This window comes from Dromiciops gliroides, chromosome 1 (genome assembly GCF_019393635.1).
Source record: "Dromiciops gliroides isolate mDroGli1 chromosome 1, mDroGli1.pri, whole genome shotgun sequence".
NCBI classification, from domain to species: Eukaryota; Metazoa; Chordata; class Mammalia; order Microbiotheria; family Microbiotheriidae; genus Dromiciops; species Dromiciops gliroides.
The window spans coordinates 283,854,970-283,878,740 of NC_057861.1; the positions used below are offsets into that span (position 1 = coordinate 283,854,970).

Genomic DNA, 23,771 nt, shown 5'->3' on the forward strand with positions numbered 1-23,771 from the left:
TTTTTGTTTGTAAGAATCAAGTAAAAAGCAGAAGTTCTCACTGACTTCCTCTCATCTTTTGATGAACTTGAAGTACTCAGCTTTAAGTCACAAAACTTGACTTTTAATCTTAGCTCTACTAACTATTTATCTTCCTGCATCATGTTGGTCAAGTCATTTAACTATCTTGGGTCTGAGTTTCCTCTTCCGTAAAATGAGTAAACTGTTCTAAAAAACCTCTAAGCTCTCTTCCCATCTCTAAATCTGTGATCCTATGATCCCATATCATACATACTACCAAAACATGCTAAGTCTTAAGATCTGGGGCCAGTTATGGACCCTTTGGAACATGTCAGATTCCATGAAGTCCCATTTAGGAATTTAGTTGGGAGGTTCAAATGAGATAATGGATATAAAGTACTTTGCAAACGTTAAAGCAGTATATAAAGCCCAGGTATTATTATTGTTCTTGCTGTTATTATTATTATCATTACTATTACTACTACTACTACTACTACTACTACTACTACTACTACTACTACTACTACTACTACTACTACTACTACAACCACCACCGCCACCACCACCACCACCACCACCATTATTATGCCCCAGTCACCAAACTTCTAGTCTGCTAATGACTTTCTCCTCTTCTCTTAGCCTTCAATTGTACTCCCGGTGAGCCCAAGTAATGTTTATAGAGTAATAAAAGGGATTGCTGGTAAATATTTAACCAAATCTCAGAAAAAAACAATAAAATGTATTACTTTTCAGTTTAATCTGCATTATTAACACTTTCTTAAGTCTAGACAATCAGCAAAACAATAAATCAAGTACAGTGCCTGACACATACTAAACTTAATAAATGATTGTTGACTGACTGATTGCAGCATTGCTGATTTCTGGAGTGTAAATATTCATGAAATTTTAACAATAGGTTCTATAAACTAATTAGAAGTGTTTCTGGCACACCCCTGTCTATACTCTGGTGAATGATCTTATAAAAATCTGCAGAAATAGCAAGAGCAGCTTCAGTAGGTCATGAGCAGTCTTGGAGAGATTGTGTCATAAGAAATTGAATCTACTGAAGGAACAAACCTATGTCCAGCCACAAGAAGGTGGGGTCCCAGAGCTCCATCAGACTAGGAATTAACTACTCCAGTCTGGCACTATGCATCCTTGGGTTAGCTACAGATGTCCCAGGCCAGTTTCCATTTGATTATTGTGGGTATGAAACTGATCTATGATGCTGGAGGTACCTATAGCCAGTTTTCATCTATCTTGAGATAAAATGAACACTATAAGGCCTTGCACTACAGACTAGAGTACTTTAGATAGATTGCATGTAAATGACTGGCCATGATACATAATATAGAGGTCACCAGTGAATGACTACTTGGGGTAAAAAAACCAAAACAAACCAAAAAAACCAAACAAAACCCAAACTAATTTGGTGAGCTTCAATATATAAAAAGTGAATTTTTATCAAAGTCAAAATGCTGACATTTTACACTATCTAGTTTGAATCTGAAAATACTATTGCCATTATTATTTTTACATGTGGACTCTGAAACTCAGAAAGGTTACGCCTTACTTAGTCCTCCTCAGTTCAGGAGTTTTCCTTCTGAAGTTACCTACAATTTGTTCTTCAATCATTTTTCAGATGTGTCTAACTCTTCATTATCCTATTTGGGGTTTTCTTGGAAAGATACTAGAGTAGTTTTACAATTCCTTTTCCAGATCATTTTTACAGAAGAGGAAACTGAGGAAAACAGGGCTAAGTGACTTGCCCAAGATTACACAACAAGTAAGCATCTGAGGCTGATCTGAACTCAGGTCCTCCTGATTCGAGACCTGGCACTCTATCCACTATGCCACATAGATGCACACCTACAATTTTTCCCATATGTATTTTATATGTAGATAGGGTAAGGAAGGGAGGGAATAAGCATTTATATAGCACCTAACCCATGCCAGGAACTATGCTAAGTGCTTTATAAATATAAAACTCATTTGATCCTCACAACAATCCTGTGAGGTAGGCTAGGATTATCCCCCTTTTACAGTTGAGGAAACTGAATGAAATAGTAATTAAATGCCTTGCTCAGGATTACATAGCTGCTAAGCCTCTGAGACCAGATTTGAATTCAAGTACTCCTGACTCCAGGCTAAGCACTCTACCCACTAAGTCACCTAGATGCCATTGTTGATGATATATTGGCTTCCCCACTGGAATGTGAATTCGTTGAGGGTAGATACAATTTTTGCCTTTCTTTACATGCACAGTGATTTTGCAGATAGTATACTTTAATAGATGTTTGCTGACTTGACAAGTAATTTTTCCCATGGTCATGCAACTCATCAGCATTAGAGGCAAGATGTGAATCCATGACTTCTTTCTATCAAGCCCAACTCTATATCTGGTAGGGCATTTTTCCTCTCAATATCTTGTATCATGAAAATTAAAAAACAACAACAAAAAAAGAAATTAATTTAATGGAAAGGATAAAGGGACCAGTTTGTTGTCAGCAAATGTTGTGTGTATACATGCATGCATGCATACATGTATACACGTACACACATATACTCACACACATACTAACAGGCAAAAGGAAAAGAAATATTTATTCAAATATAATTACAAGGACCTGTGACCACAATTTCTGATTTTGAATGTGGAAAAAAAATTCCCATGAAAGAGAACATGAGAATTTTGCCCCTGTTTGTAAGGAGGTTGAGAGATCTGTTGAAAAGTTTATAGTCAAGAGTGTGGTACACAGGTTAATTGTTGCATAAGAGCCCTCTTTTGTATCCAGGTAATATACAGTTAATCTCAACTCACTCTCTCATGTCAAAATCTCTATGGCATTTACCATTAGATTTCCACTAGACATGTCTCTCTTGTGAAAACCTATTTAACTTTCTACTTTTATTCCAGAGAGAACCAGTATCTCTAATTGGCTAATTAGGATGAACCTTAACCATAGAACTGTTAAACCACATGTTTCATCTGTATAGCCTTTTTAGTGTAAGGTGATCCTGAGAAAGCAAAAGTACAAAGACTATGGAACAATGACAGGTAGAAGAAGAGAAATTCTTACCTGTGAAGCAATGTCTCATCATTTCCATCTAATGTATTAATAATATCATCACTGCCAGAATATGAAGATATCATCAGTTTTACAATCTCAGTTGCTCCCTGAGTGGCAGCAAAATGAAGAGCTGTGCATTTCCCATTCTATAAATAAGAATGTTAAAAAAAAGAAAAAGGAAGTTTATTATAGAAGGTGATGCTTAGTGATACAAGACAAGCTCAGTGACTTCTGATTTAAATCTTCATAAGTAATTAACTTTGGTTTAAATCTTAGCTGTGGTTTTTGAGCCATTTGTCCTCAAATTAAGAAATACTTACATTGTGTAGAATGGCCTCATTCTGACAAATTAAGACAGCAAAAATCAGAATCTTAAAGTTAGAAGGAAATTTATAATTTGTCTTATCCAGCTTCTCCCACAATATGATAGTTTTAATTAATATGCCTAGAAGATAATTATTAAGAATCTACTCAAATACTTTCATGATGTGAAACTTCCTATTTAATTAGATCGTCCATTCCACCATTAGACATGTCTTGTTGGAAAAACATTTCTTGTACTGGGCAAAAGTGCATCCTTCAATACTATCTTCCTACTCAATTTACTACCTTTGGAAGTGAAACAGAAAAAAATGATATTATTTTCTACATTATGATAATTCAGATATTGGAATATCACTATAATATAAAATTATATTAGAATATCTTTATTCCCTTAGTATTCTATTCCTAAACTAAACACCCTCAGTTACTTTAAAGATTCCTTTTCGGGAATGGTTCTCAAACCCATAGCCATCCTAATTAACCCATGTTTGCATTTGCAATTTTTTCCCCAGACCTGCCATTTCATTATTGTAGGGACCTCTTGATGAAGAATATCCTTCTCTCCCTCCCTCTTGATCTCTCTTGCATATCAGTATGTCTTTTTCCATTTAGTCTCAGAACACTGCTTATGGCACTAGAAAAATAAGTGACTTTGATTCAATTAGTATATATCATAGGCAAGGCATAAGACTTAAGGTGGTCCTAACTCCAAGGTAAACACTATACCCACTATACCACACTGTCTTTGATAATAATCTTGGTATACTGTACTCAGTATTTTAGTTATGGTTTGATTTGGACAGAATATTGCTTCCCTTGATCTTTACATAATTCCCAAAGTAATGCAATCTAAGATTGATAATATTTTAATAATCATAAATATTCATGATAAAAACAGAATGGACTGATGAATTTCCTAAAAATCCAGATAATTTTGAAATCTCTTTCTACTTCTCTTTGCCATATAACATCATGGAAGCAGGACTGGCTATCTTCCTCCACCCCCCCACCCCCAGCCTCATACCCATTATTTAGAAGCTGTTTTGTGTTTTAAGAAGTCATGGAGCCATAAAAGAACTGGGAAAATAATTTATAAAAAGAAAGTATATGACTGTGATTAAAAAGTATGAAAAATTACCTCTTCTAGATTAACCTGTGCTCCATTTGCCAGGCAGATTTTAATCATTTCTAAGTCACCACTTTGAACAGCAAAATGAAGAGGACTTGCATTTTTATTATTGAGAAAATTAATGTGATTTTGCCTGGAATATCCTTGTTCTTCACCTTCATAAGAAAACCAAATTGAATATTACTTAAATATACAATCTGAAATGTCACAAAACGTAAAATAGGCTTATTATTGCTGTCTACTACATAAATGCCTTTACTTACCATACTTTAACAACATTTCCATGCATTTCTTGGAACCGGAAAAGGCAGCTATGTGCACTGGGAAACATCCAAATTTATTGGATTTACATATTTTTGCCCCATTATCCACCTGGAAAAAAACCCAGAATGAAGTCAAATAATAATGCCCAGTAGGAAAGTGGAGAGAATGGATGAGAGTTCTCATCTATTCTTTTTTTGTTTGTTTGTTTGTTTTTGTTTTTGGAGAGGCAATTGGGATTAAGTGATTTGCCCAGGGTCACACACAGTAAGTGTTAAGTGTCTGAGGTCAAATTTGAACTCAGGTCCTCCTGACTCCAGGGCCAGTGCTCTATTCACTGTGTCACCTAGCTTCCCCCTGGTTCTCATCTATTCTTACAGATTATTTAGTCAGCATTAAGGTTCAAGTACAATAGTTAGATTCAATGCTAAATGAAAAATGTGTAAGAAAATCTTCAGTAGACCAGATAAAAATCATCAAAGTGATAATTATGGGAACTAGAGTGGGATCTGGCAGTATAATAAAAATTATCAAAAGATAAATCAAATGAGGTAGAGATAAGAATTAGTAATTCAGACTTCAATGTAATCCTCTTTCAACATAGCGAAATGAAATCCATTTCCAAAAATATCATTATTCTATTTTTAAAATATCACTCTGCTACATCAATTCTAAATCCTTTTTGTTATTATACAAAGGAATAATATGTTTAAGGATGGCCCTAATTCTATGCATTTATACAAATTAAAATATGCCAGTTAATAGGCTAGTGCTGTTGCTGAATCATAAAAGTCCTTTCATGGCCAAAACTTATATTTAGGCAATCATTTTCATCTACCCCTTTCCACTATACATTTAACATGGATTAATAGGAAACCAGAATTTATTGGTTTTTAACTAATTTTTTTTATCATTTCACTTAATGTTGGGGAAGAATGATTTAGTTTATAAGTGGCCTCCAAGAGAAAGGAAGAATATAAACTATAAGACTGGATTAACCACAATGAGAATTTTATGCTCCTGAAAATCAAGCAAATCACCTCCCAAGGAAAGTAGAGGATTGGATAAACCTTTAGTTTAGGATTTCATTGATATTCCTGTTAAAATGTAGCATATACAAATTTATAAGAATAAGAGAAATTCCCAATTGATAAACGGCCAAAGGCTATAAATAGGCAGTTTTTAGAAGAAGAAATCTAAGCTATCAATAGCCATATGAAAAATGTTCTAAATCACTAATAATCAGAGAAATGAAATTAACACAATTCTGTAGTACCACTTTACAGCTATCAGATTGGCTAGGATGACAAAAAGGAAAATGAAAAATGTTGGGAGGGGGTGTGCTATGGGAAAAAATGTTGTACTGTAACCTAGTCCAGCCATTCTGGAATACAATTTTAAAGTATTCCTGAAAAAGCTATGAAACTCTACCTACCCTGTGACACAGTGATACCATTACTAGGTTTATAGACCAATGAGATTAAAGAAAGAGGGAAAGAACCCATATGTACAAAAATATTTATAGAAACTCTTTTTGTGGTGTCAAAAACCAAAAAAACCCAAGGGGATGCTCATCAATCAGGGAATGACTAAACAAGTTATGGTATATGAATTTTATTGTTAGGCCATTTTTCAGTCATGTCCAACTCTCCATGTCCCCATGTGAGGTTTTCTGGGAAGAGATATTGGAATATTTTGCAATTTCCTTCTCCAACTCATTTTTTAGATGAGGAACTGAGGAAACAGGGCTAAGTGACTTGACCAGGGTCATGCAGCTAGGAAATGTGTGAAGCCAGGTTTCAACTCATGAAAATGAGTCTTTTTATTTTCAAGCCTAGTGCTCTATCAACTGTACCATCTAGCTGCACAATATGAACGTAATGGAATATAATCATACTGAAAACAATGAGGAAGGGTATGGTTTCAGAAAAAGCTTGGAAAAATTATATGAACTTATACAAAGTAATATTAGTAGACTCAAGATAATCATTTATATAATAATAGCAATATCGAAAAGATAATAAATTTTGAAGGGGCAACTAGATACCTGAATGGATAGAGTGTTGGGCCTGGAGACAACTTCTTGAGTTCAAATCTAGCCTCAGTCACTTACTATCTGTGTGACAGTCGGCAAGTCATTTAACCATGTTTGTCTCAGTTTTTTCATCTATAAAATGACATGGAGAAGGAAATGGCAAATCTCTCCAGTATCTTTGCCAAGAAAACCCTAAATGGGGTCACAAAGAGTCGGGTATAACTGAAACAATCAAACAACAAGAAATCAACTGTGAATGACCTAGTGACTGAGCGAGAGAATTCTTTTTTTTTTAGTGAGGCAATTGGGGTTAAGTGACTTGCCCAGGGTCACACAGCTATTAAGTGTTACGTGTCTGAGGCCGGATTTGAACTCAGGTGCTCCTGACTCCAGGGCCAGTGCTCTATCCACTGCACCACCTAGCTGCCCCCAAGAGCGAGATAATTCTAAAGGACTCATGAAGAAACATGGTATCCACCTCCAAAGAAGGAACTGATAGAGACACATTAAAAATTGGAGCATATTTTATGCTTTCTTTTTCTATCTTTTTTTGACATGGCTAATGCAGCAATTTGGTTTGCCTGATTAATCATATTTGTATTATTTTTGTCCTTTTCCTGGGATGGGAAATGAGAGTAGTAAGGGAGAGAATTGAGAACCAAAAATAGAATTAAAAATAAAATGAAATATAAAATAAAATGATACCTGCTCTTGAACACAAAAGTCCAGATGTGCTCTGGTCATCATAAAATAGGGTAAGATTACTATCTCACTTGTTTGGGATGCTATGCTTCTATCAAAGCATGCCTAGTTTACATTAGCTTTGGAAACAAATACATAGTCATGCTGACTTCTGCAGGAGGGACCAACTAAAATCCTTGCCTTTTTTTTCCTCATTCATTGCTGTTAAATTAGGATTCATGCAATTGTTATTCTAGAGCAGTTGAATTGATGAAGTTAATATTAGGAACTCTATTAAACTTCATCAGATGCCTTTTTGACTCCAAATCTCCCACTATGCACTGTACCACCTAGCTGCCAATATGACTTCTTTCAGGAAATGATCATGGTAGTTTGAACAGGATGGTAACATAAACTTGAATCCAAAAAAGCTGTAATAGCCATAAGACCTCAAAAGAACCTTTCAATAGTTGTGGAAATGTTAAATTCTGTCCTTCACAGGAGTTAAAGACAAAGTCCCTACTAAGAATACTTTCAAGATGCTTTGATCATATTATATATGTAGTGGTAACCATTAATAGTATACACTGAACTAAAATAGAGGTCCATTGACCTCTATTTATACAAACCAAGAGTTTAAGTGCTTCATTATTATCTTTGGAGCAGGCCAGCATCAGAGGTGTGTTTCCATTTTCTCCTATCAAATTAACATCAGTACCACTGTGTTCAATCAAAACCTATGTAGAGAAGAAAATAAAACCTGTCAATAATCGTAATTACAATTTAACTAATGAAAGTAAAACTATTAAAATAAACATTCACAAGAGCTATATTTAAAAAGCAAGTAAGATTTGGATAGTATTTTTTTATACTTGTGGAATGTGAACCCTATTTGTGGGTGATGTTATAGAATCAAAGATGTTCAGGGCTGGCAAAGACCTCATAGGTCAGCTGGTCTAAGCATCAGAGAGTCTTGATCCAAGGGTGAAGAACAAGTGGCTATCTAGTCTTTTCTTTCCAAATTAACTATTATTTGATCCATTAGCAGGAGTCTAAAGGTATAGGAGTAAAATGGGATTAAGACCATGAATCAATGACTTCTATAAACTAAAGTGCTGTAGTTAATGGCCTAGCCCTTTGAAAACTTGTGCCATTCCTGGATGACTCCAAGAGTCATAGTCAAGGAAGGGTATATTGAAGGTACCAGTTTGCTCAGGAACTGTAAGTCATATCAGTTTTATAATCACACATGGGATTTCTGCCAAGTTCAAAATGTTACAGAGGTTATTATGGTTTGGTTTTGTTGTTGTTTTTGTTGTTTTTGTTTTTTTGGTGAGGCAATTGGGCTTAAGTGACTTGCCCAGGGTCACACAGCTAGTCAATGTCAAGTATCTGATGCCAGATTTGAACTCAGGTCCTCCTGACTCCAGGGTTGGTGCTCTATCCACTGCTCCACCTAGCTGCCCACAGAGGTTATGTTTTAATATGGATCCCTTACTTCTATTTGGGGTTAGATCTAGACACATGCTTCTTATAACTTTGTCCAGCCTCTACCTCTCCTAACCTCCAGTTTCACATCTCCAAATATCTATTAGACAACTCAAACTAGATTTCTCAAACATCTTTTTTGTTTTGGCAGGACAATAAGGGTTAAGTGACTTGCCTAGGGTCACACAGCTAGTATGTGTCAAGTGTCTGAGGCTGGATCTGAACTAAGGTCCTCCTGAATCCAGGGCCGGTGCTTTATCCAATGTGCCAACTCGCAGCCTTCTCAAACATCTTAAATTCAGTATGTACAAAACCAAACCTATTTTCTTACTTCTAAAACCCTCCCCTCTTCTTAATTTCTATATTACTATCAAAGATACCTCCAGCCTCCCAGTCACCCAGGCTCTCAACCCAAGTGACATCTTTGATGCCTCATTCTTTTGTTCGATATCCAATCAGTCGTCAAATCCTATTATATCTACCTTCATAAACCCTCTCATACATACCCCCTTCTCTTCTCTGACATTGGTGACATCCTGGTGCAGGCCCCCATCATATCACAACTAAATTATTGCAATATCCTGCTGTTCATTCTCCCTACATCTTCTTTCCCCCCTCTAGACCATCCTTTAATCAGCTCCCCAAATGATCTTAGTAAAGTACAGATATAACTTAAAATGCAGATATTTTCCCACCTCAATAAACTCAAGTGCCTTCCTATTGTCTCCAAGATCACATATGAAATCTTCTTCTTGGCCCTTAAAGCTCACATAAAGGGGGCAGCTAGGTGGCACAGTGGATAAAGCACTGGCCCTGGATTCAGGAGTACCTGAGTTCAAATCCGGCCTCAGACACTTGACACTTACTAGCTCTGTGACCCTGGGCAAATCACTTAATCCCCATTGCCCCGCAAAAAAACAAAAACAAAAACAAAAGCTCACATAAGCTGACTCCTTCCAAACCTCCAGTCTTCTTTCATTTTACTACCCACGGATGTTCTGTGATCCATTAACACTGTCCTCCTTCCTTTTCCTCACACACTAGCATTCCATCTTCTGACTGAGCATTTTCATTGATTGTCTCCTATGTCTGGATATTCTTGCTTTTCATCTCCTTCTTGGGCTTGTCAAGGCCCAGCAAAAATCCCACCTTCCACAAGAAGCCTTTCCTGATGCCTCTTAATGCTAGTGCAAAATGCTAAGCCCATTGATAAGCATCTTCAATTTACCCTGTATTTTCGTGTTTGTACATAGTTGCTTGCAGTGCTTAGAACATAGTAGGTGCTCAATAAAAGTTTGCTGAATTGTTGACTTGACTCCCTAGGAACAACCCCAAATCCCTAATATTCCTTAAGGCCAAATTGGTAGGCTTTCTTTTGTTTAGTCCTGCAACCCTAGCATGAGGAGATGAGTAACATCTGCTTCTAGAAGAAAGCAATAGCTAATATTTATATAGCACTTAAAATTTGCAAAACACATAACATATGTTATGGAGATGGAAGAAGACAAATCGAAGTGAAGGAATAAGATGAAGAAGGAGGGAAGAGAGAAAGATGAAATAGGATAGTGAGATGGATTAGAAAATACAGCACATTTATAGGGATTTTAAAAAATCTTGCTCCGTCTTACTTGTAAAATTGAAATTATTAAAATGTCAAGGGGCAGCTAGGTGGTGCAGTGGATAGAGCACTGGCCCTGGAGTCAGGAGTACCTGAGTTCAAATCTGGCCTCAGACACTTAACACTTACTAACTGTGTGACCCTGGATAAGTCACTTAACCCCAATTGCCTCACCAAAAAAAAAATGTCAAGTGTTTTTAAACAGTTTTAAAATAAAGAATGAGAGTCTATATTATTATTTTGATCCAGACATATGATTTCATCGGTGTGGAAATTCCTGCCATCATTACAAAATCATAACTTCTCTGGAATTTTTTCTTTAAAGTTTTCATTTTTACCAGGTCTGTGACTTCATCTGAATCAGACACTCACTCCACTGAGGCAGAATGGTACCTCCTATATCTTAGAAAGTTGCCTGGGGGTAGAAATGAGGTGATGTTTACAGTGTCACAGAGGTAGGATGAGTCAGAGGTAGGCCTCAAACTTAGGTCATGCTGACTTGAAGGTCAATCTACTATCCATAATGCCAAGTTTCCACTGCAAGGCCTATGAGTCGAGGTACCAATGGTCACAAGTCGAGCTAAATAAGCCATCATTTATAAGTTGTTGGGTTTTTTTTAAATCAGAAAAAAAGATGTTCTAGGGTTCTGAAATATGCTCCTTCCTACACTGACAGGACTATCTCTACATCAGTCAATGTGACACTCCAATCCCGAAAAAAAATGATGACCCAAAGGTATACATTATTTATAGAGGTTTATAAAGTTCTTCTGGCATGACAACTTCAAGAGGTAAGAAATTTAATTACTATTTTCCTCATTTTAGAGGTGAAGAAACAAGGCTTGGAAAGGGTAAGTAATTTATCCTGGGTCACAGAGTCAGTAACTATAAGATCTAGAACTTGAAAGGAGGTAGGCATCTCCTTGCTCTGTGACCAGGACCCTTTTGTGCATGAGACAATGTTATTGCTAATATCTTTAGTAGAGAATGGCAGAGGATGTAATCTCTCTACAACTCATTTGGAGCAACTTTTTTGCACATTAAAAAAACTATCTAGGGGACGCATCCAAAATGATCAAGGTCTTCTTGTCCATCTTGGTACATGTTCAATTATCCCTCCATTTCACTGTATGACCAATTCATCTTCTTTCTATTACCTCCAGGGTCAAATATAAAATCATCTATTTAGAATTCAGAGACATTTATAATCTGGCACTTTTGTACATTTTCCAGTCATCTCATACCTTATTCCTCCCAACATATACAGCCTCAAGTGACACTGGCCTCCTTGCTAATTCTTGGAAGTTGACACTCCATCTTCCCACTCTGAGCTTTTTCACTCATCCTGAAATTCTCTTAGCTTCATTTCTACCCCTAGCTTTCTTCAAGTCTCCGCTAAAATCCCATCTTCTATAAGAAGTCATCCTTCTTCCTGCTAGAGCCTTCTCCCAAATCATTATCACCAACTTATCTGGTATACATCTTAGAACAAAGTTGATGACATGTTGTCTATGTGAAATGGTCTTCTGTCCTGTGTGATCCCACTCTGCCTCTTTTTTGTTTTCAATGATGCTGGTGTGATACTGTGAACAGTTGCAGAAAATGATGCCATGAATGATCATCTCTAAGAGCACTTAAAACAACATTGCTAATTCTCATGCTATTCAGAGGGTGATTCATTTAAGTTGTTCAGAAATGGGGCTAGTTTCACAAGATCTGTTTATTCTGAGTTTGGCAGGGCAATCTGATCTGCCTCTAGACAACCATATTTTGAAAACATTTGTGAATTGTACATACCCACTCACACTCACACACTTCACACACATGTATACACATATATACATGATACACACATGCATATACACAAAGATATTCAGACTTCTGATGGTAGCCTTACCTTCACTATTTCATTATAAAGCCCTTGAATAGCCAGGTGAAGGGGTGACATCAAGTTGTTGTTGCAAATGTTTGGATTAGCTCCTTTGCTAAGAAGAAACTTAACATTTTCAATCTGGTTTTTTTCAGTGGCCCAGTGCAAAGGGGTATTTCCTGAAACATCCAGTACGTTCAGTCCTAAGAGAAAAAAAGCAGCATAAAATGCAAATAATACATTTTCTTCTGGTTATACTGTGTGGTATATAAAAAGTTCAAGAGTCATGGTTTCTGAATAATTAATCATTTTATTAATTATGCTTGAAGATAATCAATGGAATCAGTGCTACTTTAAAATGCCAAAGACCCCTCATGAAACCCACTGAATGCTTATATGTCCTTGAAAGAATGGGTGTTCCTGTCTAATGATAGCCAGATAGAAGAATAAAAAGAAATTTACACGATAATTTTCTTATATATTTGAAAGGAATAATAAGTTGCACCGAGTAGATTTGCAGTTTTATGTGCAATCATCTTTTTTATTTTACTTTGTTATGGAAATTCTTGTTTTATTCCATAAATTTATCAGAAAATAAATTAATGAAAAAATAAACTGTATAATTAAAGGTGGGCTTATGCTAATGAGGGGCTAGTGAATATGACTCTGATCTCTTATCTAGACCACCCTCTCAGGACAATCTAGACAAAAAGGGGTCCACCTCTGCTCAGACCTGGCTGGATGGGACATAACCCAGAATTCACCTTAGATTCAATTTTCTGTAAGGTTTTCTAGTTGGTTGGGGAACAACTCCTACCCTGGATGGAAAAGTAGGTACCCAGGGGATTTGGGCAATCTCATCTATCAACAATGTCCTTCAGATGCTAAAATTTGTTCTCTATTGAGGGGATATCAGCTTATATGGAACAAGAACTGGTTAACATTTGGGTATATACATGTCATAATCTTGAGTTACCTTCAAATGAGGAGTCATTGATAATCATCTCTAGCAGTTCAACCTGATCTTGTGCAGCTGCATGATGCAAAGGTGTGGCATTCAGTTCATCATATTTATGTAAGCCATCACGATTTTTCATGATGAAACTTTGCAATCTCTTTACATTTCCTTTCAAAATAACCTAGATTTATATTTTAAAAGATTATTAGTGATATACTAAAAACATTTAATTAAGCATAGAGTTTAACATAAAAATAAATTTTTTAAATCTACCCTCTTATTACATTGTAAAGTACAACTTATTCTCTACAACTGAAAATGGATTATCATTATATCAAATTATTTATTGTAAATTTGGTACTTTGGGGGTAACATGGGGGCAGTTTTGTGCCATAATAAAGTGTGAGACCTGGAGTCAGGGAAACTCATATTCATGAGTTCAAATACAACCTCAGAAACTTACTAGCTATGTGACCCTGGGCAAGTCACTTAACACTGTTTTCTCCCAGATTCCTCAAGTATAAAATGATCTTGAAAAGGGAATTGCAAATGACTCCAGTGTCTTTACCAAGAAAACCCCAAAAAGGGCCATGAAGAATCAGACATGGCTGACCAACAAGAAATTTGGTAATTATGATCTGCACTGTATAAAGTAAGTTTTCAAACACAGTTTTTATCTTATAAGAGTAAAAATGACAAAAAAAAAAAGAAGTGAAGAGAAATGACTAAAAGCTGATGAAAATACTAAATTGATCATTTCAGTTTTAGAAGGGTACAAACCTGTGATTTCATCAGTGGGGAGCACCTAATATGTAAAAAATCCTCCACCATTTTCCAGTTGTCCTACAAAGCTGAGAGATTAAGTGACTTGCTATGATCATATGGCTATTTTATGTCAGAGACAGGACATGAATTGAATTCTTGACTGCATGGCCAGTTATTTACTAATTAATTTTGATGCTCATATTAATTAATTAATTAAATGATAAATTATTATTCTGAGAAGTAAAGAACTTGGATGCCCTTTCAAAGCAAGAAGAAACTTCTCCTCCTCCTCCTCCTCTTCTACCTCTTCCTTTTGTCATTTCAGTTGAGTCCAATTCTTTGTGATACCATTCAGGGATTTCTTGGGAAAAGATACTGGAATGGTTTGCTATTTCCTTCTTTAGCTCATTTAACAGATTAGGAACCAAGGCACACAGAATTAAGGGACTTGTACAAAGTCATACAGCTAGTAAGTGTCTGCATCAAGATTGGAATTCAAGAAAATGAAAGTGCCTGACTTCAGGCCTGTCACTCTATTTACTGTGCCACCTAATTGTACCAAAGAAAAACCTTAAGGATCATCCAAAGTTTAGAAATGTTTCTTCACAGAAAGATTAATGTAATCAAAATTATTTTAACTACAACATAATAAACTTAAGGAGGATTTAGTGCAATCTACTTCTGATAAAAGAAAGTGAAATCAAATTACAAGGGGGATTTCAATTAGATATCAAATTGTTTGAAAAAATAAAGGCTATTAACACACTGAAACCTTGATTATTGCTTTTTAACCAACTCACAGTTTCTTGTCTAAGTTGCCTCTAATCAACTCACATACATGCACACACACATACATGTATCACTGCAAGATTAATGGGACTTTTTTTTAATCTTACTATTCACTGACTCAATAACCTGCAATGGCTCTGAAATAACACGTGGATTAAATCCAAACTCTTTTGTCTGTCTTTTAAGGCCTTTAGTAGTATGGTACCATATTACTTCTCTGACTTTATTTCCTCCTATTCACCAACATGTATAGTCTTTTTCTTCCCATCACTCTGGTTTCCTTACTTCCCTCTGAATACAAACAACACTCTTGTCTCTGTACCTCCATTTTCCTGCCTGTGAACACCCTCCATACTCTCCAACTTCTACCCCAAAACTTAATTATATTTCAAGATATTTCTCAAGTAGAGACTTAATTAATTCATCCATGAATTTCCTCTTGACAACCAGAGACTAAATCGACATCTGTCTTAACACACAATGTTTTTCATTTCAAAATTCAAACACAAAACAAAGAAAATCAACCTATTTCAGCACACCGTTCTGCCCTAGTTTCAACATATTCCTACATAAAAGCTGAAGAAAAGAACATAGGATTAGTGATTTCTCAAGTTCCTTTCCTTTCTCTGAATATAAATCAACAACTGAAATGAAGGTTTTAAAGTCTTAGGACATTGTTGTATACATAATAAAAAAATGAGGGTTTTTTTTCAGAATGAAAATATCAGATGGAAAAAACATTTTAAAAAACCTTCTTCTCCAAATTTATTTGTTACTTCATAATAGCATAAATAAATTTCTGCACCATATATGACTTCACAAAAGGAATCTTACATAGCAATTATTTTTAAGGTCCAAGCCTGTAGCATGATGCATGCTTGGGTAATATTGGGCCTTCTCAAAATTTATATGTAGACAAGAATGGTTAAGTTGTAAAATCTATCTAGTATTAGATTCTCCTCAATATTTGCCACACCAAAAAAAAATTTCCTCTCCATTTTTTTTTTGCTAAATCCATATGGAGTTTGTTGCCTATAATTTTGTTTCTATTTTATGTTCTCTCTGGATGACAGTAAAACCATATTTTATCTAATGGCGCCAGTTAAACCAGTCATTCAGTGGCCAGATGTCAATAGAAAATTATAGTCTCTTTTAATCATGTACTAGAATCAGGTGCTTATAGAAATACTTCTGTAATTCATTAAGATAAAAAAAATCAATGTACAAATTACAATCTTGTGTACATAAAATTTCTATTGGATTACAAATGAGGTGCCTGTTCATGTAATTCAATTATAAACTTTGAAAAACATTACCTTGGAGTTGCAAAAGAAAATGAAGCATTTAATTTCAGCAAATTAACAAAGGTATTTTTGTATGTGATTTTCAATATCTACAGGCTCTTTTCTTTATATTTGCAAACTTATTCTTTGACTCTGATGCTAATAAATGCATAGGGACAAATAAATAACACTCATTATCAATCATTTTCAAGAGTTTGAGTTTGAGTCTTGCCACAAATATTTAACTGTGTGACTCTGGGTAAGATACTTAATATCTTAGCCTCAATTTCCTCATCTGAAAACGGGGGGTAATAATAATGTACTATATACATCATCTAATCAAATATTTCGGGGCAGCTAGATGGCACAGTGGATAGAGCATCGGCCCTGGAGTCAGGAGTACCTGAGTTCAAATCCGGCCTCAGACACTTAACACTTACTAGCTGTGTGACCCTGGGCAAGTCACTTAACCCCAATTGCCTCACTAAACCCCCCCCCCCAAAAAAAAACAAAACAAATATTTCTAGTAAGTCTTTCTTCTACTTTAAAGTATATGCAAGGAAAGGGAAGGAAATAAAGAAGGAAACTAGAAGGAAATCTTATAATGAATGGATTAATCAATCAACAAACCTTCATTAAGCATTTAGTAGTTGCCAGGCACTATGCCAAGCAATGGGGACGCAATGACAAAAAAAAAAAAAAAAAAGAATAAGGAAAAGATAGCGATTCTCTCTTGAAGAAATTGGAAGTGAATGAATACATCATGCATGAACAAGACTCCAGTTGGTCTTATTTATAAATTTTAAGTCAGCCCAATCCTTTGCCTTTATCATTATATAATTTTGTAATTGGAAGGGACTTCAAGGGGGCCATCTCATTTTATGCATTCTATAAAAAGAATTTATAACTTTTGCTTGAAGATATCTACAGTGGAGAAGCTTATTTCTTTTTGTTTGTTTGTTTGTTTTTTGGGGTTTTTTTGCAGGGCTATGGGGGTTAAGTGATTTGCCCAGGGTCACACAGCTAGTAAGTGTTAAGTGTCTGAGACTGGATCTGAACTCAGGTACTCTTGACTCCAGGGCCGATGCTTTACCACTGCACCACCTAGCTGCCCCCGAGAAGCTTATTTCTTAAGGTAACTGAATCCATTTTTGGATAGCTTCGATTACTAGGAAAGCTTCTTTATGCCAAATCTAAATCAACCCTTTTTACCACATTCTCCCACTGTTCCTAGTTCTGGCCTGTGGGCCTCTCTTCTAGACAAATAGCCCTTATAATTATTAATAAATATTTTTTAAGATATATGTCATGTCTTGTCAAGTATTTCTTTCCCAAGGTTAAAAACTCTTTGTTCCTTCTGTTTATCTTAATATAGCATGATCTCTGTGGTCCTTCTCTTTCCCTTTCAACTGATCAACTTACCTCATAAAAAGTGGCACCTAAAATTGAATGCCATACACCAGTGTGGATTGACTAGGGAAAAAATATAATGGGACTCTTTCATCTTCAGGAATGAATGACCCCTAATGGATCCTAAAATTTCTTTAACTCAAAAGTAAATTTCATTACACTGTCAATACATGAAAACTGCACTCCACAAAAACCCATATATTTTTTGAGTTTAGCTGCTATTTTGTTATATCTTCTCCAACATCTACTTTTGCACTAAATTGCATTAAATTCCATCTTATTGAAGTAGTCCAAACATCTCTCTTGAGGACTTTTTGTGGTATTCTTTTGTCATATAACATCCCTTCTAGCTTTGTGTTATCTGGAATTTAATAAGGATGGCATCTTTATCCCTTTATCGAAGTAATTGATAAGATTGTTAAATAGTATAAGCCAAGAACTAATAGATATCTGGGATACTCAACCAATGACCTCCTTGCAAGTAAATGTAGCTCCATCAATGAATATCCTTTGGGTGCAGTCACTCAACCAATTTAAAAACTACCTAATTTTACCAATATATAGTGGCACAGACACTAACTAACTGTGGCTCTTACAAGTCAATTGACACCATTCAGCTCCAGTCTCCTCATCTGTAAAATGGGGATAATAATAGTACTCACCTCACAAGGTTGGTAACAACAGCAATAGCAACAATAACATCAGTAGTAGTAATAACTAGGATTTATGGGGACAGCTAGGTGGCACAGTGGATAAAGCACCAGCCTTGGATTCAGGAGGACCTGAGTTCAAATCCGGCCTCAGACACTTGACACTTACTAGCTGTGTGACCCTAGGCAAGTCACTTAACCCTCATTGCCCCACCAAAAAAAAAAAACAACCCAAAAAATCCCTAGGACTTATATAATACTTTTAGATCAGCAAAGCTCATCACAAATACTGTTTCATTTCATCCTTACAACACCAAAGGAAAAAAGGAAGAAAGGAAGAAATGAATGGAGGAAGAAATGCTAAGTGCTGTCAAATATGATCTCATTTGATCTTCACAATACCCTGGGAAATAGATGCCATTATTATCACCTTTTTACAGTTGAGGAAACTGAGGTAGACAGAAGTTAAGTGGTTTAGCCATGGCCGCACAGCTAGTAAGTGTCTAAAGCTGAATTTGAGCTTATCTTCCTGACTCAAGGTCCAGTTTTCTATCCACTGTACCACTTACCCACTTATAAAAATACATGTTGAACTAGAATTTGATACTAAAAAGATGATATGAATTTGTCTGGATCAAAGATCCTTAACTAGAAGTCTATGGACAGATTTCAAGAGGTCCATGAAATTGAATAGGAAAAAATATATCTTTCTTTTCCTTTCTTTTCTTTTTTTTTTTGTGAGGGGCAATGGGGGTTAAGTGACTTGCCCAGGGTCACACAGCTAGTAAGTGTCAAGTGTCTGAGGCTGGATTTGAACTCAGGTCCTCCTGAATCCAGGGCTGGTCCTTTATCCACTGTGCCACCTAGCTGCCCCTATATCTTTATGTTAAATAAAATTATATGAAATGTAGTGTTTCCTTTGATTATGAATTAAAAAATACATTGCTCTGAGCAGGGTTTCATAGGCTTCAATGGACTGCTAAAGGGGTCTAAGATTCAGAAAAGGTTAATAATCTCTGGTCTAGATAGACTCTGATGTTACTTATAACTCAGATTCTTTAATTCTGTGATGTTTGCATGGCAAGGAATAGAGGTTAAAAGATGTAAGGAAGGTGGACTGGCTGATCCTCATCGTAGAGCTCCCCTTCTAGGGAATCCAAAGATGAGGTGCTTGGGGCTTTGGAGGACCATAAGCTTCCTAAGGTTCCAAGCTGTTTACTGGCTGTGGTGGCTCGGTGCTGAAATGATTTGGTGTTTTAGATTGATATGGAAACCTTGAGTAGTAGTCCTCTGCTAATTGCAATGGGTGTGTGTGTGTGTGTGTGTGTGTGTGTGCTTGAAAGAGAGAGAGAGAAGTTGGGGGGAGAGGGAAGGGGAAACAGGAGGGGGAAGAGAGAGAAAGGGAAAGAGAAGACAAAGAGAAGGAAGGAGGGAGAGAGAGAGAGAGAGAACAAGCAAACTTGCTAGAAGACAGACTGCATACCATGACCTCAAAGCAGTGGGAAAGGATGGGCCTTTCACTACCACATGATGACAACCTTACTCTTGTGGCATCTCGTATAGGAGCTTTAAGCTATCTTCACATTAAACATTTCAAATATTTTAAATACCTGCAAAAGACATTGCCTAATCTCCACAAAATAAAACCAAAATTGTATTCTGGCACTCTAGAGAGAGTGTTGGAGTTGAAGTCAGGAGGGACAGGTTCCAGTCTCTCCTGGCACTTCCTAATTGTGAGACCAAAGCAAATCACTTAATCTGCTGGGGAGGCTTTAGTTCAAGCTCTGTCTCCAACCCATACTGACTCTGTGACCCTGGGCCAGTCACTTGACCTCATAATGCTCTTGGCAACTCTCTAAGTTGCAAAGAAAAATGCCACCTTGTATTAGAACCGCATTCAAATTCTGCCTCAGTCACTTACTCTGTAACCCTGGGAAAGTCACTTACCTTTTTTTGTACCTCTATTTTCTGATCTCTAAAATATTAGAAGAAGGTGATTTTTCATTTGGAAGCTCACAGAACCAATCACTGAACAGTCCCTGACCCCTACTCTATCAATTGGAAACCATATATCATTGTCACTTCCAAAACAACAACAACAATAACAGCAACAAAAAAAAGCAGATTGTTTTTATTTTTTAAGATGAGATGAGATTTTTTGGAGAAGAGAATCAAACCATCATTTTTCCTCTAATAGGCTCTTAGATAGTCTTTTCAGCAAACCAGTGCTAATTCTCACTAATGCATCCCCCAACCCAAACAAAACAAAACAAAAACAAAGGAAAACATTCTAATGATTTTCCTGATAGAAAGTGTCTTTGGTGAAAAAGGAAATGAAGTTGATAAGGCAGAATTTTAGAGCACATTCCTGTAATGATGCCGCCAAATGCTGTCAATTAAAAAAATTACTAATATGATGTTGCTGTGGTAGCTACATCCCTCTACTAAGTCAGTTAAGAATCATTTTCTTTTACCTTATGTGTATTCATCATTAGAGTAAAAGTTCACAGAAAAGACCTGACTATTCTTTAAGACAGAAAAAGATGGATTTTTTAAACTTTGGGGAGCCTGGCATAAGTGAAATCATTGAGAGGGAAAGTGATAAGCCCCTTGCTGATCACCTATTTATGTCAGTGACATAAGGATCTCTACATGGATGTAGTCTTTGACATTCAGAATTATTCTGTATAAATAACTTCCTCCAAATCTCTCCCTGCCACAAACAGTTCTCAAGAGCTTCTGAAATGGACAATGGAATTAAATAGTTTTGGGCAAGAGTACAATATAGTACCATGGTACCACCTCCCCTCAATCATACATTTAGAAGTACGTATATAAATACGCATACATACAATACTTTCCTTTTACCCACAAATCCAATATACACCATATACTGGTGTAAATCTACAGAAGGTCATTAGATTCTCTTTTCTAAACCAACAAGCTTGAGTCCTTTCCCTTCTTCCTTGTCTTTGAGCCAGTTTGGGCAGTTCCTGGACCTGAGTCCTTGGTTGGATTTTTTTTTCCCCATTTCTCCCATTCTCAAAAGGCAAAGCAGGATCTGGGACCTCTGGACAAGGAGGTCAAGGAAAGAACGTGAAGAAAGACCAGGACTAAAGGCGCTGCTCCCCCTCTATGCCTCCTACACCTGTATTTCCTAATCTCACTGCACACCGAGTGACACGGGAACATACTCAGCACCCTCCGGGTTTCCGAGTCATGTCTGAAGGAATTAGTGGAAGTTCGTTGTAAGCGAGGGAGGGGACCCGAATTTGAAAGCATCCCAGTCCCCTTTACCTTAAACACATCTTCCTCTGAAGCATCCGTTTCGTTCTCCACCCCCTCATAGGCAACGCCCTGGAGTTCCTTATTCTCTCCAGTGGCTTTCAGTACTTTCTTCACACTGAGCTTCATTGACCCCGCCCCAGGCACGCTCGACTGGCGCATGGGCTTCGGTGGCATGGTGGGGACCCAAGAGAGGAGAGAGTCAACTCCGGGAAGAGACCCGCGGACCCGAGAGAGGAGATAATCAGTTCCAAGGAGGGACCTGGGGACCTGAGAGAGGAAAGAGTCAGCTCCGGGGGAGGGATTTGGGGAGTCTAGAACAAGTTCTTAAGAGAGTGCCAAGGGCTCTGCTGAAGGGCCGGCGAAAGACCAGGCTTTAAACTTGAACCAGCCTCCGTTGACAGAGTCTTAGAGAAGTTGGAGTTTAGCAGCTACAGAAATCTTACCCTAGCAGAAGCCAGGTTGGGGGTGGAAGTTCAAGCGGAGCTTTCTAGTCCAAGTACTTATATATAGAAGGCATTATTTATCCTTCTCCTCCCTCTCTTGGAAGAGAAGTTGGGGGGAGGGTGGGGCGGGGGGAGGTGTCAGGCTATTCAGTGTCCAGGGGTCACAGGCTCTGGGCTGCATAGGACCTAGCTCCTGTCCCTGTGTGTGTGTATACAGTTGTATACTATTGCCATCTTTTGGAATGCTCCTAGATAAATGAATGTTTTGTTTTCTTCGGTGGTCTTCTGTCAGTTCACTGAGACATTTCTTTTGTGCCTAATTCCTTTAAGTGGGCCTCCAGTTTGCTCCACAATAGAAGTGGATATGCTTTCAGATGGACTGAGCTTCTAGAATCTTGGGAGAAATCTTATTTTTACCAATGATGTGAGGGAAAAGGGGGAGGGGGGAGGAAATTCTCAAAACAAATCACTTTAGGAGGGGTAGTGAAGCCAACAAAAAACTGTTGGGAGTGAGGAGACATGGCTACTAAGCTTTGACATGAGTCGTAGTATGACAAGGGATCACTTATTATTTATCTACTTTGTTCTTAGCTGATTTCTAAGATCCCATCCAGCTCTATACGTTGCATAATTTGCTTTATGTTACTTCTGTCTCAAGGTGTTGTTTTCCTGGAAATTGGAAATAGTCACATTTAAAAGATTCTTATGAGATTTACCTAAATAAAGGACAGTGATTTCAATAAATGAATTATACTGAAAACTCCTTTAAATGGTTCAATTTGGATGCATTTAGTAATGAACTTGTAAAGTTAATGTTTTTCAAATTTTGTATTTTATAAATCAACATCATTGTAGAATAAAAGCAGGGAGACTTTCTCCTATTAGTTAAATTCAACAAACATTTATTAAGTGATTACTACATTCAAACCAGTGTGCTGTCTGCTGGGGATCTAAAACCAAAAATGTCCCTACTCTCATGGAGCTTATATTCAATTGGGGAAGGAAAAGGTTATAATATTTATAAAAGTGATTAAATATGTTATAACATAAGAAGGGACACAAACAATTAAGGAGAGTGGGAAAGACTTCTGGTCTAGGAAGTGTTGACTAACAGGAGGTTTTGTGAAAGCAAAGGCTTCTGAAAAGACTGGGAAAATTTGCTTAAAATGGTCTGAGAACAGAATTGATAAAGGTGTACAGATTCTGGCATATGTTTATTATGTGTCATAGTTGCCAAATCCAATGACCAGGTCTTAATTCTCATACTTTTTGACCTCTCTACAGTTTTTGACACTGTTGATCACTCTTTTCTCCTTGATTCTCTCCTCTCTCTAGTTTTCTGAGGCACTACTCTCTCCTGTTTTCCTCCTATCTAGTTGACCGTCATCAATCTCTCCCCTTTGCTTATTCCTCTTCCAGATTATGCTCTCTAACTGTAGGTGCTCAGGATTCTGTCCTGGTCCCATTTCTCTTCTCTGTTTATTCACCTTCTTTTAGTGATCTCATCAGCTCACATGGATTTAATTATCATTTCTACGTTGATTCTTAAATCTACATTTCATGCCCCAAACTCTCTACTGATTTCCAATCACTCATCTCCAACTGCCTTTTAGACATCTCAAACTGGATGTCCAAGAGACATCTTAAACTCAATATATCCAAAACAGAGCTCATTATTTTTCCTTCTAAACCTCCTTCCCCTCCTCCC

At 36.8% G+C, this 23,771-nt stretch overlaps 1 protein-coding gene across 1 annotated transcript in view; it reads right to left on the reverse strand.

The window, feature by feature from the left end:
- The window catches only part of TRPA1 (transient receptor potential cation channel subfamily A member 1), a 74,673-nt gene extending 52,927 nt beyond the window's left edge, over positions 1-21,746 (reverse strand). Inside the window, exons 1-7 of the mRNA XM_043994090.1 lie at positions 21,630-21,746; positions 13,454-13,616; positions 12,505-12,680; positions 8,131-8,238; positions 4,788-4,896; positions 4,534-4,679; positions 3,081-3,217 (exon numbers count right to left, since the gene is read on the reverse strand). Of these exons, the coding sequence (XP_043850025.1) occupies positions 3,081-3,217; positions 4,534-4,679; positions 4,788-4,896; positions 8,131-8,238; positions 12,505-12,680; positions 13,454-13,616; positions 21,630-21,746 (956 nt within the window). The remainder of the gene's footprint in view (positions 1-3,080; positions 3,218-4,533; positions 4,680-4,787; positions 4,897-8,130; positions 8,239-12,504; positions 12,681-13,453; positions 13,617-21,629) is intronic.
- Positions 21,747-23,771: the final 2,025 nt, after the last annotated feature.